Raw genomic sequence first — 27,922 nt, forward strand, 5'->3', positions numbered from 1 at the left:
AAATTGCCTCCACCTACTGTGTGCAAGCGAGACACTCGTGACCTGTCGCTTAAGCACCGTCTCCAAAACAGGACCAGGCTTTTGGATCATGGTTTCTTTTCTCAAAAGTGTAGAGAAGATGACTTCGGGACATTTGGTCCTGACTCTCTGCTGCTGCATTTTCGCAGGTGTATCCGCGGAATTCTCGGGATTCGCACCGCATTCGTGTCGGACACAGACGTTTTCCAGGACGCGAACGAACCGTGAAATTAACCCCAGGTTTAAAAGGGATGTTAGCACTGAAGGTTTCACCCCCTGTTTCTCATCCCTCGAAGCTGCAGATTTAAAGAAACTAAAGCAAAACACTCACGAGGTAAGGGTTGTTTTTATATTTCATAATGTATCACGTACCTGAAGTGTACTTGCTAGCATCTTTATGTAATTTACATTGACTGAGCCGCAATTGCAAATAAGGACGCTTTTTTGTGTCACGTGCGTTGAAAACGTACTGTACACACACCAGGCTGTGATATCAATGTTTAACCATACATTTTTACAAAGTTCAAATGTCTTAAAAAACGAAAGCAGTTGCACACTATGTGCTGAAAATCAAAACAGCGCTAGGTTTACCTGAGGCGCTACTTGTAGGTTCATTGCAGGGCTATACAGAGCGTTTGGTAGATTTATATTAGAGTTACGGTATTGTAGTGCATATTATTTATCAAAAGAATAATATACACTACTTTTTGAGGGGGTATTCTACAGTACGTGTTTCATTGTTCGTATGTAAAAGGTAAGCTTATACAGTAGCTGTGGTGCTGCTGTGCGATTATATTAGGTACAGCTACTGTATAATAGGTCCGAATCCAAGTCCGAATCCTCACAACCGGGATGTCTGTGGCGCCAAATTTCAGTTCAATTACTTAGGCTACTGCCTAGTCGTCCTCAGTATTCTCATATTGGCATAAACCACACTGAACTTTCTACAAGCAATGCGTTATACTGTAGGAACGTTCTGCCAACAAAGAGACAGAATGTATTCTGAATGTGCTTGCTGAATAAATTTACATTTTGGTTGTGTGGCATTATCTTATAGTTAGATATAAGAATAAATTTGCAATGAATTCAGTTAACACCATGTTGCAGCACTTATGTAAAATGTGTGCTCACATGGATAATCATACTGAGAAAGTACAGCTACTGTAGTATTAAAAATAAGAATTCCCAAATATATTGGAACACAAGAAAGGTTGCAAACGAGACCTGTTTGCTAGTTTGTAGCCAAACTAGGGTATTGGCTTCAACAACAAGGCTGGGTAGCTTGTGACATACTCCCACAACCCTTTGGGTAAAGAAATTATATAGTTGTGTATAAAGGGGACATTTTGTTTTAAAGGAGAAGAGATCACAGTCTCAAGATTAATAGGCATATTGCCACTGGCCTGCCAATTGTACAAAAGGGGAAGTGGGTATTTTTGTTTTGTTTAGTTGCATTTCCGTAAGAGTATTTTTTGTTTTTGTTTTTGGTAAATGTGATGCTAACCATGTCAAGTTGCAACAAATGACCATGTGAATTTAAATAATATAACATTTATAAAAAAAATCAAGTAAAATACTTTCTAAGATCCATGTATTTTCTAACATTTCTAATTTTACTTGTAATGTCAGTAACATTTTTCTAATCTCAGAAAGTCAACTTGGTGACCTCATTCTGCTCTCTTTTTCAGACTAAATTTCTTGACGATGATGGCTCCAGTTTCATCCTGAGCTGGGTGGGGGATGGGACTGGTGTAAGTATTTTTAAAATATCAAGAAACAAAGTTCTTAAATAAACCTGAAAATGCATTTAAGATAACAGACATTATACCGGATCGATGTAGAAGACTCTCACAAAGGAAGTGTGATACAGTTAGCTTTCTGTGTTTTTCTCTTTTTTCAGGCCAAGTCTCCATTTACGTTATGAATAGTATGGAATAGCAATTTGAACGTAGAGGACAGAGTTTTTTTAAAATCCAAATGAATGTATTCCTTACTTTTTTGTGCTCAAGTTCTCCGTCTTCAAAGACACAATGCCTTGCTAATGATTTTTTAGAATTTCCTTCAAATTGTAACAATATACTGTTGAACAATGTTAAAGGGAAGATTAAAAAATAAGCCTGTCTGGCATGTCTTCCACAGTCTTGCTGACTTGTAACTAACGGATGAAGAGATCTCCACCAGTTGTTTCTTTTTGGTTGAGCTTTAAAAGCCAGACGTGCTCTACTTGATACTACTTGGTAAATGACTTCAACCGAAATGTTGTGGTTTAACAGTTTAGATCTTGTGCAATGTTTGAGTTGCTGTGGCTGAGACCATGTGTTTTTGCAACAGCCTGTATTCTAAAGGAGAACAATTGTAGGCCCAATGGGCATACTCACCTTGGTCACTACTGTGGAGGTGTTACCACTGTTTGACTGGGATAAACCCACAAAGGGGTCAATATTTAGTTATAGTGTTGTCTTAATTTTGGGACAGGACTAAAAGAAACAGGCCTTCACCATTTCCAAGTGCAAGACAATGAGACAAAAAGACTTTTATGTAACTTTTTATATAACAATGAGGAAGAAAAAGTTACCTTATCATAAAATACAGCCTCCTCCACCCAGAATAGTCAAGTGAAAAAAAAAATACATAGTTCAAATCTGACTGTATAAATTATAAGGATATAAATGCTGAATCACTCCATAATTACACAATACATTTTACAAATAACACAGCTGAGGTGATTGCAGTAGACAAAAAAACTCTTCAGTGAAACATTCCAGGTAACTAACTTTTCATTGAGCATCGCTACAATTTAACAATGCTAGTAGATTTATAAATGCTAAAGGCGGTGCATCTCTCACGGTGACGTTCTCATGTTGTCTCCTAAAGGGGTGATTGATAAAATGACAAAATAAATTGTGAAAATTAAAAAAGTAGGGCACAATCGATACAGATAAAAGGATCACCTACTGTACTATGGAGTGTTGAAACTACAGGACTGGTAAAACATATCGATCCAAACCTAAAATCTAAACAGAAGATACATTTCTTTTTAAATCTCTCCGTGTCCTTCTGTCTGCCTGCATTTTTAAAAATCTGTTTCCATCAGTACATATAGATAATTGTCTTACAGATTATACAGTGAACAATATGCAGTGCATCATGAACAGACAGTTATATTGAATGGAAATAAATCTGCTTTAGTTTTTGGGAAAATGAGCCTAATGAAAAGGACATACACTGTACTTTGTGAGTATTCGAAATTAATCCTGCAAAGAATAATAGATATAGATATAATAATAGAGAGATCTCAGACCTTGCAAAATAATATGAGGCTGAATTACTTTTTTAGAAAGGTTACATTATTAATGAGGTATTCACCCATCAAACAAAGATGATTATTACACCATTTCATTTTTTATCCTGCCTATTGTTCTTTAAAACAATCTGAGTTTTTTGTAAGGTTATTGAATACTGCTGACATTTTGGTTTTCTCTCAGTTTTGGGGTAGTACACTACAACAACAATATAAAAATAAAGACCCAACTTTCCAGCTTGTTCTGTTGCTGAGTTAATTAAATGTTTTTAGTAATGGGATCATATTAGTTATACAACTGAAAAGAAGAAGCTTGAATAGGTGAAAGTGAAGTAACTGCAATTCTAAGCTAAAATACAGAGCAGATGTGTTTATTCAGTGGACAGTATGGAATGAAATAATAAAAAAAGTATTTTAAATTGTTTACATAAAATTATTTTGCCATTTTCATTTCTATTGTCATGAGACAATTTTAGAAAGAAAGTGTCAATCTAATGCTACTTAAAAGAAAATCAAGTTACTTTTGTGTGAAAGGCATGGTGGATAAAAAGGTTGATCTGATTGTTCTCTGATAGTTTTCTGCATTTTGGCTTAAAGCAAAAGCAGTAGGAGAATGCTTGTGTGTGTTTTTTTTCATTGATGTGGTGATACATGTGGTGTGCCTATTTTTGTTTCGATCAGGTTTGTGATGAATAAAAGTGTGAGATGGTAATTTACATTTAAGAGTGATTAACATTTAGAACTATAATAAGAAGAAGCATGTACACTTCAGGAATTGAAGAATGAAATGTCTTTTATCACCAGGACAGAGTAATGTCTAATATACAGTCATTCAAAGTTATATTTACTCTGAGATGAAAATACGTGGTACACACTGTACCACCAATTTTCATATCTCAATCACGTAATAGTTTTGTAAAACTCATTACGTCCATGAACTGATGAAAATCGAATTCTCTGTGCTCATGCAACACATTAAGAAAAGTCAAAGGTAACATTAAAATGTGTTTTGCTGTGGCAGTGTATTCATTGCTCTTGTCTCTTTTAGGTTATTCTGGTCTTGTCCACTTACAATATTCCAATCGACTGGTTCTTCGAGCAAGGCTCTTCACATCTTTATAGAAGGTAAGGGAGGAAACATTCACAAATATTTGTGAACAAAGAAATGTATCTGTTGATTATTTTTAATAGCTTTATATGTTTAACATTGAAGGTGCAAGCAGAAAACAATCCCTGAAAGGATGAGTTTTATTTTGACTATTTGTTTATTTATTGAACTATTTATTTATCATGCTAATACAAAGGTCTCTCTAAGAAACACACCATTTCACTTAGATGTATTTGATTGTCACTTCAACTGAAACTAGAGAATAATTCTGCTAGTTGTATGCTGAACTGCTGTAAATAACACAGTCCTAGATTTCATATTAGTGATCCTCTCAGCTTTCTCTGCTTAGGTTCAAAGTTATCCTTTTAGGACAGATTCATTAGAAACAGCTCAATCAATTCTGTGAAATAGACACGGGCATTTGAATATGTACTGTGATTGAATGTAATAAAGATTCTTGACTACATTCTAAACAGATACTTGAATTGTGCTTCCAGATAGCATAACATTTCTTTGTTGTACTTTTTTAATATCAAATCAAATTGCAATGTTTTTGTTTCATTACAGTTTCTACGCATTTCATGTTTTATTAACTTGGTTTCACATTCAATAAGTCAGTGGTTGCTTTTTTAAATGCCGCATATGTTTTGACTTTAATGGTATCACAGATATTTCTGGACATACAGTATGTATTAGCTACTAATTCTGAAAGAAATGATGGTATGAAACATTAAACGTGCATTCTGTGAGTCAAGAATGGCTATTCCAGCTGTTCTGAACATCAACATTCAGAAAAGCTCCTATTAAAGTGAACGGACTTTAATTCTAAATCATCAATTTTCCATTGCAGTGAAGATTCTGGAAAAACCTTCAGTGATATCTCCCATGTCATCAACAACACCTACATTCGGAAAGAATTTGGAATCAACGTGGGTCCTGGTCATTCACAGCGGGTAAACAGAAATTACTCAACTGTAGTTTATGGCTTTGTCTAGGTGTTATGAAACTGTGAATGTCAGCAGGTAATCACACATACTGTAGAAGTGGTTGCGTGTTTGACCATTTACTGGAGTCAGTTTACAGTTTTACGCTTAAAGCAATACCATTCTGCTCAAAATTCAATACTATTTTCTCCTTTCCTTAAAATATCCTTATCAATATTTTAAAAATGAAAACAACATGTTGAGGTACTGTATGTAACAAAAAGGAATTAGAACCCTAGAAGAGCACCCTCAGTATCTTATCAATAAAACCATTAACTAAACAAAACTGACCTTCTAATGGTTTTGGCTGTCTTAAGTAGTTAATGCACCAGCTATATCGTATTACATTTAGTTCACTACTGCAAAACATAATAAAAATGCAAATTATCAGTGTAATGATTGTGTCAGAATCCATTAATAAATTAGTTAACATAGACTCTTCAGTACTGCATTGCTGAAGGGTGTTTGCTAGCTGTGTTCTACAGTCACAGAGTGTGACTCAGGCTTTCAACGATATATTTAGTTAACAACCACCATATAACACTTCTTTTTGGTTTCTTTGAATTTGTGAAGAGAGAGAGAGTAAACACTATTGCTTGTATTTAAGAGGATCATGCTTATTTGGTTGCAAGTACAATTATCATATCAGTCCATTTCCTAAAAAAAATATGGCACTGTCAGTTTCAGCATTGTGGCTTGAGATTGTTTTCTACTCAGATAGATCTAGGAAAAGAAAAGTCACCTGTTTGCTGTTATAAAAGCTCCTATAATTAATTTCTAATCACATCATTGTGGATCCACTGGAGTGACTTCAATTGAGAATATCTTTTTGAGAAGTCTAGTACTCTTCTGCGTTACAGGGTAAAAGATCTATCTTTTGAGTTAATATGAAATTCTGTTCGGGTCAGAAATTAATTAATTTATTTTCTTTTTTTGCCTCTCGAGCAGCAGCACCTGCTCATATAGTTTGGGAACAACAATGAACACAATATTTCAAATAAGAAGCGCTTACTAGATTGAACAGAGGAAGCACATAAGAAAGGCTGCAAGTGATGCCATTCGGCTCCTCTAGCCCATTTGGTAGATAAGACAAGATCACTTTATTGGCCATATACAATTTCTTGTATTAGGAATTTGTCTTTTTTCACAACCCCAGCTTGCTCTCCATGAGACACACAGACATAGCTTGGACTTAGAGCGCAGGGTCAGCCATTTATACAGCACCCCTGGAGCAGTTGGGTTTAAGGGCCCTGCTCAGGGGCCCAGCGGAGTAGGATTCCTCTGCAGGCCGCAGGATACAAACTGGTAACCTTCCAGCCACAGGCACAGATCCTGAGCCACAGAGCCACCACACCGCCAGATAGTAGCTGATTGAACAGAGGATCAGGTCGTGTCTTTAATGAAGCCAGGATGTTACCTTCAGCAAATAGTTAATTTTAACTTTATTTCTGTTCTCTTAACTATAGATCTAAGCATTCTGTACTTTTTAAAAAATATTTCATATGAGGAACGTGATGAGCTAACCTGAACATTTTCACTGCCTGCATGCATTACCTTGCACTTAAACGTTATTTTTGATGCACCAGATGTCTATCCAAATCTGAATAGTATCTTAGGTGCTTCTGTATGGCAGGGGATGTGTGTTGCTGAAACTGCATTTCGAAGGGCACATAACACACCTGTGACCCTTGACAAGTTTCCTTACTTCACAGTCTAGATCATTGAGTTAAATCAATAATTCCAGCAAATATAATACTGGTCCTTGTGGTACCCCATTAATGCCCTCACAGGAGCCAGGTGTAACTTCTAATAGTAGTATATTCATACTTGGTCAAAGAATCTCAGAATCTCTAAATCAGTTCTTACTATCTCCAGGAATTCAGTTTTATTTAGATGCTCTTTTTTAGTTTACATTTTTCATAGCATTTCATGTAAATGCCCACCTTTTTGGTCTACTTGTCTCTTTAACGCTTCATTCTATATTATATTGAGATAATTTATAGTTATTAGGACAAATAATGCATTGAAAAAAACTCTTGTATGCTGGATTGTACAAGCACTGGAAATGCATAAATTAGAAAAGATGTCTGCTAACTGACTTTCATTTTGAAACATCTGAAGAAGATACTGTATGATCAATCAAGGCTTGTTTGTCAAGTTACGTTTCAATTGAAAATGAAGTCTAAATGTTGATCATGTACAGTAGCTTATTTCTTCCTCATCACCATAAGGCTTGACTGAATGTTCAGACATTATAATGAGTCTGAAGCCATTTGTAATAACCCTCCTAAATTCTTATTCTAAATGTCCAGGTTATTCTCACTGCTGATACATCAGGAGATGGAGAGAAACGAGGTGTAATATTTACATCTGGTGACTCAGGAATTTCATTCCAAGAAACGACATTGCCTTTCCACCCTGGACAGGTCATTTCCTATCACCCCTCAAACCCAGACTACTTGCTTGTTACCAGCACTGATGTAAGTAATAAAATCCAGCCAAAGACTCATAAATAGTCTGAATCATATCATGATTGATGTTTTTTTTTCCCTTTGACTGTTTCATTTATCATAGAAGCTGTAATGTTAGTATTTGCCTGAAATCATAGGCATTGTATCCAACTCTAATTCATATTATTCAAATTACAGTATACTTTGGAGTATGCTAAATTCTGTTATAATATATGGTTTGTAAGTCTGTGAATGTACAGTTAAAATACACAATTGATAACCATCCGGCAAGCATTAAAATTTACATTTTATTATCTTCTCACATTACCAGTTCTCTGTACCCATCCAATAGTATACCAAAACAAAATTATTCAAATCTAAAATTTAACTAGAAGATTTTGATTTTACTTCTATACAGAAGGTAAAGAAAAATGTACACTAGCCAGTATCTAAAAACATAACACCCATCTCTTTTTTTTCTCTTAATATTACTGTACAAGTGTCCCCTGTTAAAAAAAAAACATTTTGAATGCTGGATTTGCCCCAGCAGACAGGCAATTACATTATGCACAAGCTGACTCTAGCCATTTAAAAACAATACCGACAAGAATGCATGTGTTTAACATAGTTTTGGTAAACCGAAAGGGAATTAAAGTTCATAAACCAATTTAATTGTTCTCTTTTCTATTAATTTATTTTAGAAAACTTTGTGGTTATCTGTAGACTTTGGACAAAATTGGAGAAAAGTACACGCCAATGTACATTCCTTCTCATGGTAAGAGTATACTAATTTAGATTTCAATTCCAAACAACAAGATACATCTACAGTATCAGTAGAAAGGGATATTTTAACAAGACAAAAATATATTCATGAAGAAAAATCAAATCTTTATCTAAATTGATAAATACTCTTCTGTAAATGCTGATCTAATGCCAGAAGATATTAATAAATGTGTGATCATGACTGTGGGGCCACACCCACACTCTGTGCAGTCCAAACCACCAGTGCTTAGAAGTGTCTTGTGTGCTGTACATCAGCATTTGTAGCGTAGTTATTGAAAAGCTACAATAAGCCACTAATGTTGTTTCAGACACAGGCAGCTCATGTCAGTTGTAATGCTTTCCCACCTGGGAATTTTTTCCTGGCTTAGGAGGTTAAACTGAGAAGACTTCTTTTTGACCCTGGTTGTGCAGTGTTTTGGAACATTTGAACACTATATAATGTACTAATACATTCAAGGACAGCTGTTTGGGATAGTTTATGTGTGATTTAATGGGTTTTTAGCATTGCTGTCTCACTTCCCCAGAGTCCTGGTTTTTATTCTGACTTGGGGTGCTTGCCTGTTTAAATTTTATATATTCCTCTCATGCTTGAATAGGTTTTAAGAACCTAACAATGGTTATAACTATACGAGCCAATTTGGCCAAAAAGCCCTTTTGTTAGTAGCTTATTGATTCAAGGACCTCATCCAGCTGTTTCTTGAAAGAAGCCAAGGTCTCATCTACAACAGTATAGCTGAGTAGCTTGTTCCATACCCCCACAACCCTTTGCTTAAAGAACCGCCTATTGTTCTCAGTTCTTACATGTAGTTCTCATTTACAGTATATCCTCCGGTTCACGTTTCACTGTTCATTCTGATGAAATCTGCTGCATGGACTTTGTCAATGTCTTTGAATTTCTTGAATACTTGTATTAGGTCCCCTTATGGTTTTGTCAGTTCAAGACTCAGTGTAGGACATTCCATTCAGTTCTAGAATGCATTTGGCAACTCTTCACTGCACATACTCCTGGAAAGCAATATCTTCTATAGAATGCAGTGACCAAAATTGTACAAAATTGTCTAAATGAAGTCTTGCTAGTGTATTATATAGTTTTATCATGACACTGCTTGATTTGAATTCTGCATTCTGACTACGTCGGCTTACATTGTGTCTGCTTTTTATTGCTTCCCTACATTGTCTAAAAGATGTAAATGATGTGTCAGCATAAACAGTATTTCCCATTGTGTATTTATTGTTTATATTTTTAGTGCTGACATGCAAAACTCTGCACTTGTGTTGGACCAGTCTTGAAATCTTGAATACTAAAACTTTTTTTAATTTTGGTATCATCAGCAAACCTGACTACTTTACTAACTATACAAGAATCTAGAAAACTGGTATATATCAGTAAGAATAGTGTTCTGGGCTTTTTCAGTAAATGCTTTTTTTTTTTTTTGCAGTTCACCCATATAGGCTATCTGTGTGTAGCAACCTGGATATTGTCAATGTATGAGCATTAGCCCCTGTCTCAGATAAGGAATTTTGAAAGTCTTTTGAAAAATACTTTTTTTGGCATTTCTAACCAGTTTCCTGGTTGTCTGGTTGTTCTGTTTGGAATGGCACCTGATCTAGGCAGTGTCTCGCTGATACATTGTACTTCAATGATGAACTTCACTGTTTAAAGAGGGTTTAAAGTGAATCTTACCTGGCTTTCATGGCCGTATTGCTGTAAGACTATGTGAGCTGTACCTTGAAAATCAATATATATCTGAGGAAACCTACAGAGAGTGTTGCATTTACATTGAAGTCATGTTAAACCAATTCTATTACAGAGAAACGGAGAACATTACAGTGATTTTGTGATCTTTGAAACTATTTTGAGAGTTTGAGATTTGTTTTAAAGCTATTTGGTTTTCATGGCTGGATCACTGTAAGACTATGTGAGCTGTACCTTGGAAATCTGTATATTGTACATATGAGGAAACTTACAAAGAGTGTTGCATTTACTTTGAAGTCAGGTTAAACCAGTTTGATTACACACAGAGAACATTACGCTAATATTGTGATCTTTTAAACTATTCTCTTGACCCTGAACTGTTTTTGGGTTACTGTAGCAAAGTACAGTCACATGATGTGAGTTTCCATAATGCAAATTGGCCAGAAAACAATATATTTATCAATGTAGATTGTGTAGGTTATTTAAATATCAAGTCATGACTGCAAGCTCTGAGAGCAACAAATTTTGTGTGGGAATGGTTTTGCTAAAAAAAATATGATATTTGAAAGAAGGAAACTGAAGGCTTTCATTTTATTTTTCCTAGGGGGGCAGGTATCACGCTTTTTTTCAGTACAAGCCCAAAAGGCACAGGTAAGTGATACATTTGACATTTTATTTAATATTTATATTGATGAAGTATTCATGTTTTATTTACCATGTGGCCTAATGCTACTATTTGTAAGTATTTTTATTTTATTTCCAGTTGATGCTGACCGTAGAGGAGAGTTGTTCTTGAAAAGAACTGAGGATCTGGGGAAAACCTTTACAACTGTCTCCAAGAACATCTTTTCATTTGGATACATAGGCAGTTTTCTCTTTACTTCTGTTGTGGAAAAACCAGTAAGTGTTGACTGTGCAGCTTCACTCAGGCTACTTACCAACATAAACATGTATTTGCCTAACACAATTCTCATCTCCAAGAGAAAAACAGAAGATAAAAACTATTATATAAACACAAGAACATTATACACAGGATACGTATATATATATAATGTTTGACATTACTGCTGAAACAAGAGAAACGTTGGAATATAATGCAAATTATAAATGAGGAATTACTGTTACAACTTTATCCAGAACTGAAAATGTCATGTAATACGGTATTATACAGACATGCTACAATGTCACTGTGTAGGAATCCACGATCCAGTAATATTATAATAGAATTATATTTAGTGAGTGCTATGGCTTATGGGGAAGAAATTTCACATGAAAACAACATAAAAACCAAATTTGAAGGTAGTGCAGTTCTTCTCAACATATTTCAGCTTCACATGTCACTGAGTCGGTATGTAAGACTCTGAGAGGACTTGTGAAACTGGCACAGATAACAGAAGTGGTTGAGGAAGGGAACATAAGCTCTGCAACACTGATATGAAGTTCCCCCCGACGAGCTTTGTGATAGAGATCTTCAGCATAAAGTAAGCTTTTTAAACGGCCCGGAAGATATACAGTACATTAGTACAGAATAGTTTTGGTGGGCCTGCAGCCCATCAGAAACCTTTGCTGAAGAGAGGAAACAATAAAAATGAGAGGATTCCTAGCAGCTAGAGATGAGAGCAGCAAATCAGTTTCAAAAAACGCTGCAAAAAGTAATTTTGGTTTGGCCTGCCAGCTTGTTTAGGGTTATTATCTTACTGAAAAACAAAACTTACCTTTCACCTACTGTACAACTCACATTCCTTAGAGCTTTGATGATGACTGGAATAATCTTGTATCTTGACTGTTTTTTGTGTTTTCACTGCAGCAGCACAACCCAAAAACCTTCATGTTACAAACTCGGTTTTATTTTTGGAACTACAAGCATTTTGACAGTGCCATGACCTTTTCTTTGCACATTATGCTCATGGTGCAGATACATTTTATCCAGGTTTTCTAATGCTCTTTTGACAGCCATGCACTTTTCAGGTCAAAACATGATTTAATGCTCCAAATATCTCAATTCTAACCCAGAAAGCATGTATTTAGTATACATTTTCAATTCTTTTATAGGGGAAACCCAGAGTCATTTATGTGTCATCTAACCAGGGAGACAGCTTTAATCAAGCTCAGTTACCTTCAGCCACACTAGAACAGGTAATTACTTTTTAAAGCCCTTTCATCTTTGCCAAATCTGAACCATCTTTTAAGGTAACACTCTACCTGAGATTTGTTTTTCTGTGGGCAGTACTCCTAACAATAAAATGATTGGTTCTGAGGTACTGGAGAGAGGTGAAATTTTGTTTGGAATTAGTGTTGTGACAATTGTAGTTTCCCGTTTTAATAAATGAGCAGAAAAGGTTTCAGCAGTTCACTGGATCACGTGACTCCTGTCTAGGGTAAGTAGGTAGAAAGAACACCTTACTCCTGGTCTCTTCTTAATGTTCATGCCATGTGCTTGTATTGGTCAGTGAGAAATAATTAATGGTGTAATAGGGTGTCTTTCCCATTTCAGGATTTCACATGACAAAATTGAAGACTGATTAACCATATGTCTTTGTAACCTGTATAATGTAAAGATTGTACATTTTATTTTGACTGGATCATCAGCAAGGAAATCTTTAGCATGAGTTTGCACATATAATTTTAATTGCAGATTTGCATTTAAATGGTTCAAGTCTTGAGTCTTTTGTTCATGTAGCCATCAGGATTTTCATCAAATAAATGTCTTGCTGTCTTGTATTGTATATTACAAGTATTATAAAAAGTACTTGACGTTTGTGTTTTTACAAAAACAGAAAACAAATTAAATTAATTGTAAATGCATCCCCAAATTAGTCCAGTTTTACTTTAATATGATTATTTTGTACCAACAAATTTATTTCTTACATTTAGTTTTAATAAAAATGTAATGTACACTAATGGATCACAGATTTGATACAATTGATAGCCAGAGGGCCTGAGGGCAAAAGTAATACTCTGCCCTTTCAAAGCCCTTTCAAATCCTTGCGTCATGAATGTCTCTTATGTCCCTCTGCAGAAATACTGTATAAAGACATTGATGCTTTGGAAGTAAAGACGCAGCCCTTTGTGTATTACTTTTACTAGAAAATGTGTGCAGCTGAGGAGAGTCTTTGTGTTACCTGATAAGCCATTTTAGGATACTTACACACGAAAATAAGCATATTATTGCAGTCCTTTTCTAATGATTTAAAAATCGTGTCTTTTTTGCTTATACAGTAAGTGATATGATTCTTAGATTACTATGAGTGTTTTTCTTGCCTTTTGATGTATTTTTGCATTAAGAGAATTATATTTATTAAATGTCTTGACATTATATTACATTATATTATATTTATTTTATTAATAATATTTGACTTTAGGTGCATCTAATCTTTTTGCATAAGGCCAATGGCAATGAGGCACGTTTGTGTAGTCTGGAGGAAAGTTGCATGAACACGAGGCATCGGATTTTTTTACAATCTGCTAACCACAGTGGTCCTCATCGGTGCCTTACTTGTGCTGCTGACAAAACAGAAAAATAGCAAATCTCCCAGGATGATTACGGAACCTGAAAGTCAAGAGCAGGGCAGAAACAAACAGGTATCTGAAATATGAGAGTACAGAGCCACGGACATGAACGTACACCCTCGGCTGGAATGCAGCTCAGTAAGCTTTCTTACCAGCTTGGTTGCCAGACAAAAGGGTAGGGGTGGCCACCTGAGAATCATCAAAACCAGGACTCCATCCTGCTTATTGTTTTAAAAAAAAGTTGCTATACGTATTATACAGTATACTAAATTACATTTCAGGCAGAGGGGAGAACAGCATGTATAAAATTATTGTTATTGATGCTAATGCTTAGTATTGGAGATTTGCCAGAAATATCACAGGAAGTATTCAAGATTTTTCGGGACACCTGGCTCAGAAAGAGAATAACCCCAGTAAAAAAGGGACAGATAGTAACCCTACGTCCATAAGAATATGAATGGTTACAGAGAAGAGGAGGCCATTCCATTGTTAGTAGCTAAGAGATCCAGGGATTTCACCCAGCTGTGTTTTGAATGACGGCAAGCTATCAACTTTGACATAACCACATTTTTCCTATAAAACAGGAAGATCTCAATGAATCTGAAAGATATTTCTCCAGGTACAAGTCCAGATTTTTCAGGTTTTTAGTCCAGATTGGCCTTTAATGAATCAGCTCAATATTGTCTGGATCAGACCAGTTTAAACACCTTTTGAGGTTATTTAGATGCCGGTGCTTTCCAAAGGAAGAGAAAACATACAGCCACACCCGCCAGGACCTGAATGGGGGATCCCTGTAGTATTGCACACCTGGTGATAGATGAGTCCTTCTGCTTCTCAATTTTCTCAGTTCAGTCCTTGACCTCATTTGTACATTGTACATTACAGGCCTATTAATGGTACATTTAGGGTGGAAAGCAGAGGCCACTTGCAATCAAAATCATCTGCGTCTTATTTACAAGCCTGAACTTTATGTTACGGCTGCTACTCGCCACAAGCACCTAATCAACCCTAAGCACCGCCAAATGAGGTGGCTAATTATCCCCAGCTTTGCACCATCAACTTAACTTTAAACCCTCACTTCACATCACACTGTGCCTGGCATTGGTCTCCCTCTGGAGTTCATACCTTGCCTTCGCTACAACTTTTCTAAATGGAAACCACTGCTTTGAACCTGACCTCGTCCTGACCACGACTTCAGTCTCACGGATCTGATTGATATCGCCTGAAGAAATCTCTCATCTTCCTAGTTCTCCCTCTACTCCTCACAGGCTCCAGTTTATATTAAGGTCGTCCAGGCCTAACACTTCAGTACTCTCCTAGAGCAAAACAGGATGTTACTCAGTTATGAAATATGTTTGAATGTTTTTTAAATGGTCTAATTTAAACTAATTTTTATTTTCCTCTTTGTTTTGTTGCACGTTTTTGTAAGAAGTGCTCCTTGTTTTTCTTCTTTTACACAGATGCTTTTTAAAAAACCCTTTTCCATCTTTCTCTGCAATGATGTCTTTACCTGTCAAGGAAATGTTGCTATTGCCAACACTATTACAGAAAAAGGGCACTTATTAATTCAGTTATTTTTTATTTTTAGTTCTATTCCGTGCTTGAAGCAGATGCTGAGATGATATTTATGCATGTGGATGAACCAGGAGGTGGGTACTTAAAAGCAATGCATTATTTTTCACCTGTTAGTTTTGGATTTTCATTAAGCCTGTGAATTTATCTGGTTGCTTTACTTTGAACTGATTCCAGAGTAGCAACAACATACTGTACATTTGTAACATGGTAACCACAGTTGTACAAAATATTCTAAACAAGATTTTGCTAGATTGCTATACAATTTTAAAATAATGCCATGTTGATATAATTCTATGCTTTTATCCATATGTCCAAACATTATATTTGCCATTCATATTGTTTCCATGCATTGTTTTGAAGTTGCAAATAATGTGTCAATATAAACTTGTCTTATTAAGTTCAGTGTTTTCCATTTAATAAAGTATCTAGTTTATGTTTTTGCTATCTGCATTTAAGAATCTATACTTGTCTACATTAGTCATGTTTTCTCATTCTTGAATTTTAAAGATTTTTGATTTTCCTTTGCAGCTTCTATAGCATTTGCTTATCCACCTATTCTGGTGTCACTGGTATCTGGTTTCTGCAGACTTCACTAGTTTGCTAACTGTATCAGAACCTAGATCATTGATATAATTCAGGAAGAGCAGTCAACCTCATACAGATCACTGAGATAATCCACTTATTACGTCACCCAGATTTGAGCATCCACCACTACCTGTACTGTTCTCTCACTATTAACCAATCCAAATACACACATTACATGCTTACTGCCTGTAATTTGAGAAGTAATCTTATATGAAGAATTTTATCAATGGTGTACTGAAATCTAAGCATACCGTATAGTATGTTCGCTGTGTATTTGCTGCTTCTTCAGAGAACACCAATATGTTAGTAAAGCACCTTTTCTAAAGCTACGCTCACAAACCCTTATATTAATTTAATTTCCAGATAGATGATCCTCTAGTTCTGATGAGTGTTCCTACAATCTTATACATACAGTAACAGACCCATTGGGCTATAATTACTTGGTTCAGTTCTATTGCCCTTTTTCAAGGATGGGCACAATTTTCTAGTCAATATATACAAAGCAATTAGTTTTATTGTTTTATTCAGCTAAATAATAATAGTGTATACATTACAGTGCTTAGGAGAGATGAGCTTAGTACATGAATTACAAACTAATTTGCTTAATTTAAATAGCTGACCTACTGTATGTACGATAACATTGAAATCAATATATCTTTCTAATGTTACCAGAAATTGTAACAGAGTAAAATAGAAAAAAAAGATAGGATAGCTGAATACACAAAGTTAGGTTGCTGTTGAAACTCTGTATGTAGTAGAACAATGAGCTTATAAATAATGTGTGGCACAATTCATGTGTTTGCTGTTCACTTTCCGTAACACAAAAGAAGACAGACTTGTTTGTCAAGATCTGTATGCAGCTGAGAGTTTCAGCTGTTATGCATAAATGCTTTTATGTTTAGGTCAGAACAAGTGAGTAGCACATATCCATTGTTGTACCATAATTCAGTTTGCAGATAAGGAAACATGCTTTACTATCATCAAGAACCTGTTATTTAACACAGATATTTAGTATATGGAGATGCCACCCCAAAGACATTTGGAAACCAGACTTGTTTTTATTTGAAATGGTAAAAAAAAAAACATTATCTGGTATCTACTGTTTGTCTTTCTTTGATACTCTGACAATTGTCTCTTTTTTAGACACAAATTTCGGAACAGTCTACACCTCTGATGACAGTGGCATTGTTTTCTCCAAATCATTGGAACGCCACCTTTTCTCACCAGAAGGAAAAAGTGACTTCACAAACATCACCTCACTTCGAGGGGTTTATCTGACAAACGTCCTTGAAAAAGGTGTAGTATTTTGGGAGTGTTATGTCACATGCACACGCACGCACACACATGCACACACACACACGAATGCACACAAAACAATTCAACTGAAGCATGAAACCAAATCTGGGATTTTTTTGTTAGTTACAATTAATCCATGGAAAAAGTATAAAGGAGCCCTTATAAGGCACATAGGTATCCATTTACAGTAAAAAGCTAAAAAAGTAGAACTGAATGGGAAATGAGCAGCACTGCAGCATGATGGTTATCATTGCTGTCCTGTCCAGGGTGTATCCCCCCTTGTGCCTGTTGCTCCCTGCGATCCGAAATTGGATGAAGAGGTTAGAGAATAGATGGATGGGTGGATGTGGCATGTGGAATTGTGAATTGAGAACTGCAGTGTCTTCTTATAAAGACATTCAACAACTAAATTCATTAAAAATGAATTGTCATGACTTATGCTTGCATTATAACCAACAGTGTTTTATATTTATGAAATAGTGTATTTGATTAGTAGTTTATGTTGATTTTAATTAAAGGTTTTTTTTCTGTGTATCACTCCAATGTTTCCATGTAGTATCTAGAATATTCAGAGGTGGCAACTTTAGAACTATTTTAAAGGGTATATTTCTAATATGCAAAGCAAATGTTATTGAAAACAGGGTTAAAAACCTTTTTTTCCTAGATGGACGTATTCGATCAGTCATATCCTATGACAGAGGAGGAGAATGGAGACTCCTAAACAAACCAGAAAATGTTAAATGTGAAGCATCTGTGAAGGAGGTAGTTGCAAAACTCTGCTGTTTTCTCACCAAAGCATTCTGCATGTTTTACATAATAAAAGGATTTTACAGATTTTTTTTTACATTTTTAATAATTGGAGTTCATCTTTAAAATAATTGTTTTTGTAAAGTAAAAAGAATTGCAGGATATTCTGGCAAAAGACAAATGTGTTCTTTTATTTGGATATGGGAGTTTTTTATCTCACATTAAATGAAAAAGTCACAAAGTTAATTCTTTTATGTGACTGAATTAAAATTCTGCACTATTGTTTGGTGGTATAACTAGTGAAATAATATCAACCTCACTGAAACCTCAGCTGCAGAATATGCTTATTTCTTTTCATAATGTAAACAAGATATACTGAAGCATTTCTTTTAACATTTCTGAATAAAAAAATACAAATATTTCAACATGGACATTGGACCTAACATTGCTTCTTTGATCTTATTTTTTATTTGGAGCTCTTAGCAGAACAGAACAAAAATTAGTTGAAGAGATCAATGTGGTGTTTCTGTGTTTCTGTAGTGCAATCTTCATATTCATGGGGAGTATAGCCGGATTCAAGATTTGGCTCCGTTGATACCACTGTCTGACCCAAGTGCCACTGGGCTTGTTATTGCTCATGGTGAGTTATTACTAATGACAATTAGCCATGACCAGCATTAGCAAAACAAAAAAGTCAAAACAAAAAGTTACAATGTTATGATCTCCTTGTTCTAATGCACGTCATTTGTCCTGCTTATAGGGAGTGTTGGAGATTCCATCAAATCAGCCAGGCCTGACATTTATATTTCGGATGATGGAGGGTACAGCTGGATGAGAACTTTGAAAGGCCCACATCATTATGCCATTCTGGATTCCGGAGGACTCATTGTGGCTGTGGAATTTAATATCGACAAGGCCATCAAATCAATAAAGTACTTGAACTTACTCAAGGATGCCTGCTGACCTGAAACGATTTCTAGTATTTTTCCTGAGTGAATCCCTAAAAGCCAGCAAAAGTTCCAATTTAGCTTTGCTCCATCATGAAAATATTTAGGATTGTGTTTGTTTTGACATATTCAGTTCATTAGCTTTGTGTCAAAATAAAATAATAATACAATGATAAAACAATGAGTTTTTAAGAATGATTTAAAGAAATCAGAGGAACAAGACTTAGGTTATCATGGCATAAGCTTTTTCAACACTGTCATATGTGGCTTGATGTTCATGTATTTGATGATACATGATGATACATGTATTTCCGTGTTGCCTGTGCCTCTGTTTAGGTTTTCGACGGACGAGGGACAGTGCTGGAAGTCATATGATTTTACACAGCAGCCAGTGACCTTTGCTGGACTAGCATCTGAACCAGGTACCAAGACAATGAACATCAGTGTCTGGGGCTACAGGACAGAAGAAGATTCTAAGGTCACATGGGTGTCGGTCACCATTGATTTTGAGGAGCTCCTCACACGAGACTGTAAGTCTGTATTTTGGTATATTTTTCAAAGGAATCTTAGTGCTTCTTATTTCTTTTGTCTTACTTGCTATAATGAGTTTTTATAAATCCTCCTGTATGAGCCTTGTTTCACCATATTTACGTTAATTAGCGTGTTTGAAAATGCTTTTCTGTCCATCATTTGTGTACTGAAACTGAGCTTATTATTTTAAAGTTTAATTTCCTTTGTGTTTAATCATGTATAACAGATATAACTACAACATTATATATTTTTTTCACAAAGCACCCTTAATGTTCTGTTTGTTGATTAAAGAAGAAAGATATAATAAAGAATAGAGATATAAAGTAATAGAGAATAATTATTAAATATGTTATGAAAAGCAGAAATAAAAAGAAGCACCTTAATATAAAGGGGATTGTTCATAAAAATAGCCAGTTTGTCCAGACTGCCAACGGTGACAGCATTTTTATTCATTCATAAAACAACCAGAACGATAAGAAATTTAATGGTTGTGTAATTTGTCAGAATTGGTGGAAAATTACCTCCAGGGGTCAAATATGTAAGAGTAAAGTCTCCAGCGCTGACGGTTAAGTATATTGTGAAATTTACTTGTGAAATTCAAATTAATATGACAGAAAGGCAAAGAGAGCCAACATTCTCCTCTTAATAACTTATAATTATAAGAGTGTAGAAAAAAGAGAAGCATCTGTGCAAGAGAAAATAACATCCGGGATAAACGCACAACTGCCCATTTTCACGTGATTTGAGAAAATGACCTTTACTTGCTATAGGGACATGTACCAAATTCCAGCTTTTTTATCATTTTTATGACATATGGATTTGAAAATAGTGTGTGCAAAAAAGCCACTAGTGCTTACCTGTACTTCTAACAGGAAGCTATTTAACCCAACTTCCTCATTTGTGTGCTACCTGCTGTCATTTCATGACAGAATACAGGATGTAAGTCTAGGCAAGCTTACATACTGTACGTAGGTACTGTAGTTCATTCCAGGGATTTATCGGGAAGTATGCCTGTAATAATTTTGGCAACAAAATATACATTTATAGATTGCAAAAAACATAAACAATGTATTTTTGAAAAATATAACCCTTAAACTTCTCTTTGAAAATCATAAAGAAAGGTAAGTTGTAGCCCATATTATAAAACTCATCAATAATATGGAAAAGGGGCAAATGTACTAGGCAAATAAATAACAGATATTTAGATTGCCTTGGCAAACACTATCACTCAAAGCACCAAAAATGTTAACTCTTCTACACTATAAATATTAAAAGGCTAATCTCAGAATGTACTGTAGCCTGGTCCTAAAGATCTCTGTAATGATCCAGTAACAAAGGAAAATTTAACAGGCTTGTACAGTAGGTATAGGAACTGCACAATTACAAAACGCTTTGCACTTTTTTATTTAATATTGGAAATTAAAAAGTGCTTTCATCACTAACACAAACACATATGTATATTGTAAATTATAATTGACAGAATATCTTGTCATACACTATCAATCAAAAAGAAAATGATTAACATTTTCTTATGTTAGTCTAACAAGTTTACCACCAGCAGCTGAGTACCTGGTATTTTTATGATAGTAAAAGGCTTTTACTGTCATCAATTTTTCTGAATGCCATTCAGCGTATGTCCTGTAAATGAGAGAATAGGGACATTTTGTCCATAAAACCAAATTTGTTGGACTAACCTCTAAAGTGTTGTATTTCAAAAACCATATCCAAAGAACTGTCCACAGCCAAAAGGCTGTGTTCCTTTTCTTCTCTTTTCAACATTTAATAAACCTTTTCTTGTTCCATTTAAAAAAAAATCTGTTCATTTTCTAATTTGTAAATATTTTAGAAATAATTCTGAGTCATGTTTTAACCCAGGTGAAGACAAGGACTATGTTTTGTGGTTAGCCCATTCATCAAATGAAGAAAGCTCTGATAATGACGGTTGTGTTCTTGGGTACAAGGAGAGGTTCAGGAGACTGAAAAAGCTGTCTGTCTGCAGAAATGGAAGGGATTACATTGTCAGCAAAGAAGAAACACCCTGCCCATGCACAAGACATGATTACCTGTGGTGAGAATAGTACTAATACATGATTATTAATAACAATAACTAATTCTCTTGGTATCTCTAACAGTTGGGGATGATTGCTTTCCATGATTATCTTATCTGTGAGTCTGAAGAAGGTTGATGAAACCAATCCTGGATAGTCTATTGTAGTTCTGGCATGAGTTCCCAAACAGAATGATAAAATACTTTCTTCTGAAGCCTGTAATTGGACAGTTGGACAACATACCTGGTCTAACAAAGTAAATGTGAAATTGATAATTCTGTCAATGCCCATTGGTTTTGCATGTGAGAGGATGCTATGTCATCTTAGAGTAACATGGGGATCACAGTTGCCACAGACAGTCAAAGGCAGCACATTTGAATTGGTTATACCTCTTTGTTGATGTCAGTCAATTGTGATTTATGACAACCAAAGGACAGGAAATGCTCAATAATCTGCAGAGACTGCCCATGAATTTGAATTGCCAGAGCTAGGGACTGATTTGTGTGAAGGACCTGAGTATTCTCAGTGTTAAACATTGGCAAGTGCTTGAAGATCCACTTACACATGAGAAAACATTACAGTGTGCCTCAGAGTACAGGAGCCTGATGGCTAAAATCGGACTTTCTAGCCCCTTCCTCATATAGGGCGAGCAGACCAGATCTTGAAGAGGGCTGCTCAGACAGCTGCTGAAATAAGCTCCAGTCCTTATTTGCCTTTGTCCCAGTTCACAAGTATGAACTTCCAGAATTCCCAGTCCTGCTCTCTTCATCACATACTGATCATCAAAGAAAAGATCGCCAGTGATGACAGTGCTAGTAGATATTGTTCCCATGGAAGATACATGTACTGTATATAACTTATACACCAGCTTCTATGTGGTTTTTGAAAGAATGCGACCTTCATCTATTGGCAAGGGGATTATATGGATGATTTCTTTGAGGTCTCATTGTGAAGCATTATTCTTCGTTGTTGAAATTCTGACATATTTTTGTACCCGTTCCAACAGGTTAATCCCTTCTAAAAGCAGCGAGTGGTTTAGCCAGATGGATTAATGAGTAATTCTTTTAGTTTAGAGTGAGTTATTGCTCAGGTTTTCCCTGATTGGTTGATCAGAATTTGAAGATCCCACTTTTTCTACTTTTATTGGTGTGTAGTTTTTTTAAACCACATTGCTGCGGCACAACAGTGCAGCAAAATGTGTAGTTATCAACAAAATAATGCTAAAGGTGTTTTTCATCTTCTCCTTAGTCAGTGAATTTGCTGTGATCAATACTAATAACAATAAATTGTTTTAAAAGTGAAATGATAACAATAACACAATGATGAAAACATCATCAAAGGAGCTGAGGAGATACAGCAATTATTAATCTTCTATGGGCAGATTGTGATTTTCTTGAATTTCAGCACCATTTTGCAAAATGTTCTGGAGTCATTAACTTTGTTTCTCCTACATCACCACACATTTTATTTTTCTCCCCAGTGACTATGGTTACTATCGCCATGAAAACAGTTCAGAATGTATTGAACAGCCTGCTTTCGAGAACCATACACTCGAGTTGTGTTTAAATGGACAGGAAGAGTTGCTCCAAACATCTGGGTAATGTACACTTAGTTAAGAATATTTATTAATTGTCCACTGAGTCTTGGAATTAGTTTTAGTTTAAAGCCTATTATTTCTTAATTCATATGTTAACAAAAGTATGCCATTTAAAAAGAACATGTTATAATTATTTTTTTTTTAAAATGAATAAAAAAATGTTGAAAAAAATAAGTTTATTGTTAAGGATGACATTCTTTAGTTAAATCGCGTTTGAAGAGAAAAGGTCATAAGTCTGACCTAAGGATGAATGCCAGTTGTCCACAATAATTTAAAGTCAATCAACCATATAAACTCTTAATTACCGTGCTGGAAATGTGTGAAGTTGTAAAGCAAAGGTGCAATAGTAACCTGGAACGATTATTCCCGATCACAAGCTTGGAAATGTATTTGTTGTAGTACTTACGAACTTAAAAGCTTATTATTGTATTGAGGTTTTACTAGTGCATGCTGAAGTTTGAGCATAACTGCCATGCATTTCAGTTCTACACGCTGTGTTCTATCCACATGTTCTCTTTGCTTTTATGCTTCCTCACCCGATCGTCAGGACATCTATATAACGAATTTATATATAAACACTCAGATCACTTTCATGTGTTGCCTTTGCAGCTCTGAATCTTGTCTGCAGCATTACATTATCTGAGCTGTGTTAAATATCAATGCTTCCTCTTACCTTCCTGGACTTGCACGTGGGCTTGGGGTTATAGTCTTCGATTATACAGTTTTCATGCTTTTAAGGTTCCTGGGCCTCTTATTATATCTGTACTTTAAAAGATACATGTACATAAAACGTAAACCAGTATAGCTTGACAATTGGCACTGTATTTTACATATTATATTGTTAATAATTAATAATAGTGAAATAATTGTATTATATTTTTAAATGGGTAAATCAATAACTTAATTTTTATGTATAGCCAAAAATTACGCGTAGCTTTCTGTTGATTTGACAAATATTTGAAATTGTTTCTTTTTTCTGAGAGTTATCACTCGGCTTTACATTAAAATGAAGGTATAATCTTCTTACCAATATCATATTTACATGTAGAGTATATAATGGAAACTACCTGTAAAAAATCTGTAAAAAATAAACATTATTTCTCTGATAACTTACCAGTTAACTGTACTCTTTGGAAAACAACAAAATTACATTGACTGAAAAGTACCTAATGAAGAAAATATTTTGCTAATCATTTTGCAATGTAATGTGAGGGCAAATGCATATCAAAATGACTCTGCCTTTCTGTCTTGTGTTTAAATGTCTGTTGATAGCTGACAATTGTTATTATTGCCGCAGATATAGAAAAGTTCCAGGTGATAAATGTGAAGGAGGATTTACACCACAGCGGAAAGAGAAGAACATAAATAAGCAATGTGGGGCATTTTCTCAGGCTTCAGAGTCAAAACCTGTGAGTAATTTCTAGAAGATTCCAGTGGTACATTCTTTGCTTTTCTGTAAAGCAGGTTAAGAGAAACCATTTTTCTTCTTTTTTGTTCACTGTAGGAGACCACCATCGTGACGGCTTTGACCATTACCATTATGATAGTGGCGTTAAGTGCTGCTGTATTTCTCATTGTTAGAAAATATGTATTTGGAGGAAGGTAAGAAAAAAGAAAAAAAGTCAACTTCTTACAGCTGTCATTCAAAAGAGAACGTTTTTTTCATGAATTTATGGGAGTTGAATCTATAGGAATTTGTAAATATATACTGTATTTTAAGACATGGGTATGGAATATACAATGCAAAATAAAATAAAAATAATTTGATTTGGTCTGTATAAATATTATTTGCAACTCAAGACATTATTAGTCATGTTTACCTGAAGGCCATAGGTTTTTCCCAGTTGGGTAAGCCATTCATAATGTTATGTATAGCAATACAAGCATGTTTGGTTGCTGCAAGTAATAAGATCATTATCAGAAAACACACTGGAAAAATCAGTGGAATGTGACTAAACAACATTGCCTTTTTACTGGAAATAAGGTTTGGTAGTAGATAGAAGAATTATTAGATTATTAACCTTCCACTTGTAAATTGACTCATGGCTGCCTTTCTTTCCTTAGGATATTGGCATACCGCTTTTCTGCTTTGCAGCAACAGGATGATGACCCATGCATTACTGGCAACCTGAACAATGTAGTCAGTAATGGACGAGGTTTTCATGACGACTCCGATGAGGTAAATATCTGGGATCTCACCTACATGATGAATTTCTGAAGGAAAGATTTAGTCATATCTTAATTCTATTAGGTAGAAATCTAGCAGACAATTTTTCTTTCTTTCTAATCTTATCAAATTAAAAATCGACCAGTTTGGTGATCAAATTGTTATCACAATATTTCCCTCTAACTAAGGCCTCAAAGCCAGATACGATTCAACAAGGATGCCATCAGTTCCAGGATGTATACTTCTTTTCTTGTCCTTTAATGTCTCTGATAGCTCAGATAAGGATTTGGGCACAGATAAGGATTTCTTCAGTACAGCTACCTCTGCAGAAAAAAGATTAGGCAAGTGCAGAGATTGCAGGGGTCTCAAAGCCAATAGGTGGCTGGGTGCAATCAATTAAGTTAAGCTTGTTTTAATTACAGTTTATATCCATATACCCATCACCTGATATAACCTTAGCCTTTGACAGATTATACTTCAAGACAAAAAAAAATGACACGATTTAGGAAGTCCCAAGCCAGGTATATATTTAAGGTGCATACCAACAAATAGTAGTGCTGAAATTGTCCTTCATAGTTTTCTGTGACAGTGTGTAGTGGGAGGCGCTGCGGCAAGCACCAGTAAATAGTCTACGCCCCCAGGTGAGGGGACGGAAACACTGGTGTGAGGTTAGCAGGGACCACAAACAATACAAAAAGAGTGGCAAAAAAAACAAAAAGCAAAAAGTACCGCTGTGCCTCGTGACCTCCAGGCTGGGCTTACCTTATTTAACGGGATCCAGCCTTGGGGGAAAAAAAGAAACCGCTATTACAGTGGCAAAAGAGCAGGGCATGGAAGGCATAAACAAAACAAGAACTTGGTGTGTAAAAAAAGTGTGTGCGTGCCTGTCCAGGTGAAAGTGTGTGATGAATGTTTTTGATTTCTTTTTTTTTTTTTAGGATCTCATTGGTTGATCATACTGCACCTTGAAATACAATTCTCCTTTTATATGTAAAATGCGTTGGGATCCTTTACGATGAAAATCAAGGAAAGAAAGGATGGATCCTCAAACCTGTGGATATTTCTGTGTGAAGGATAATCTCATTTTAAAGGGCTGATGTGGGACCCTCCCCTCATCTGTCATATTGTCTGCAAGCATGTACAACTGTAATTTCCATGCCTTAAGGCAGGGTTGCATATTTCATTTCTAAATTTACAACTTAAGAAAAATGAATTGTTTCAAAGGACAATTAATTGTTTCAATTAAGCAAATATTGAGTTAAATCATTAATTAAGGACAGAGGTATAAGGAAACAGAAACCTCCTGGCCCTTCACGACTGGAATTGTGTGCCCTGTCTTAAACTTTTACGTGTTTGTGTGCTCATGCCTTCTTAGCACTCAGCAGATTGAGTCATTTTCGTTAGTATGTGATTTTTCTTATTTGCTATAGGAAGGGGTGGAAATTGATTACTTAAAGCCATGTTGTATACCGTATTTATTATAGTTTGAACAAATGTATGTTGTTTTCTTTCAAAATATTTAATTAACATTAAATCTCAGGTGAAACAACACTTTATAATAAAAATGTTTATTTGCAGCATGAAGCCATTAATGTACTTTACACTGGATACAACTGTTACATTTTTTGTTTTGCACTATCTTATAAAAATGCATGTCTTGACAAATTCAAAATGTGTTTATTTGTATAAAGTCTTTTGATACAAGAGTATGTATAGGGGTGTTTTTAAAACAGTTAACGTTTTTATTCAGTTTGAAAAGATCCACAAATGGTGTTTTCATGTTCAACAATTTTTGAGTAGTTTTTTTCTTCCAAATGTGATGTTAAAATGGAGTACCATTTAAGTTAAATTCAGTAAAATAATTGGAATATTAATTCACAACACATGTTACTATTAATCAGATGGAAACATTTCCTAAATTAATGGCCTTGTATTGGTACAGTGATGCAATGTGCATGTTAATGTACAAGTCACAACATTCTTTCATTTGCACATATCTGCCAAAATGTAATAACAAAAACACCATACTCTATTTTTGTGTTGTTAAAATGTCCTTTTAGCTAAGTGAAAGTCACTTAATGATTATTATATATGTATGTAGGAAAAGGGATTTTTGCAGACTGCAACACTTTGTCAAACACAGCATAATTTATCACAAACTTACTCTGACTTAATATTACTATCACAATTTAGAAGGCAAGGGTATTCTTTAATTTTAGATCTTGTAAATAACTTATTTCGGCACTCTTTAATGCTGTGAGATGTCAGACACGGTTTATTATATTTTTTCTTGCTGAAACTAATTTTTGATTTTATGTAACATTAATAAATTATTTTAACTGGAAGTAAAATACTAAGTAAGCAAACTGAAACCAATTATGTTTCCCTTTCTTTTTTGATGTTAGAAATCCAGAATAAAACAGAAGCATCTGAGTTCTTTTAATGTCTTATTTTTGTATATTTTTATAATGCTAACTTATAAAATCATTCAGATATCAGGGATGATATCTATAGGGTACAGTAGTACAATTAGTACAGTATTGCTGCCTTCCAGCACTGGAGCCCAGTTCTGGAACTGTG

General features: G+C 35.1%; 1 protein-coding gene across 1 annotated transcript; it reads left to right on the top strand.

The window, feature by feature from the left end:
* The first annotated feature begins 24 nt into the window (after window positions 1-24).
* Window positions 25-27,775, top strand: LOC102687967 (sortilin). Its single transcript, XM_015352345.2, has 21 exons — window positions 25-352; window positions 1,707-1,769; window positions 4,368-4,444; window positions 5,278-5,380; window positions 7,723-7,890; window positions 8,562-8,635; window positions 10,944-10,990; window positions 11,103-11,239; window positions 12,392-12,475; window positions 15,438-15,498; window positions 17,153-17,305; window positions 17,970-18,067; window positions 18,593-18,692; window positions 18,813-18,984; window positions 19,336-19,529; window positions 21,406-21,598; window positions 23,059-23,175; window positions 24,473-24,584; window positions 24,680-24,777; window positions 25,240-25,354; window positions 26,281-27,775. The coding sequence occupies exons 1-21, from the start codon at window positions 89-91 to the stop codon at window positions 26,293-26,295; spliced, it is 2,445 nt and encodes an 814-aa protein (XP_015207831.2). The 5' UTR covers window positions 25-88; the 3' UTR covers window positions 26,296-27,775.
* Window positions 27,776-27,922: the final 147 nt, after the last annotated feature.

This window comes from Lepisosteus oculatus, chromosome 7 (genome assembly GCF_040954835.1).
Source record: "Lepisosteus oculatus isolate fLepOcu1 chromosome 7, fLepOcu1.hap2, whole genome shotgun sequence".
Lineage (NCBI taxonomy): Eukaryota > Metazoa > Chordata > Actinopteri > Semionotiformes > Lepisosteidae > Lepisosteus > Lepisosteus oculatus.

Excerpts from the sequence above, each read along its gene's own strand:
- LOC102687967 (XM_015352345.2), top strand. The coding sequence starts at position 89 with ATGGTTTCTTTTCTCAAAAGTGTAGAGAAGATGACTTCGGGACATTTG. Across the intron at positions 4,445-5,277 it reads TCTTCACATCTTTATAGAAG|TGAAGATTCTGGAAAAACCT; the intron begins GTAAGGGAGGAA and ends TTTCCATTGCAG. Across the intron at positions 8,636-10,943 it reads AATGTACATTCCTTCTCATG|GGGGGCAGGTATCACGCTTT; the intron begins GTAAGAGTATAC and ends TATTTTTCCTAG.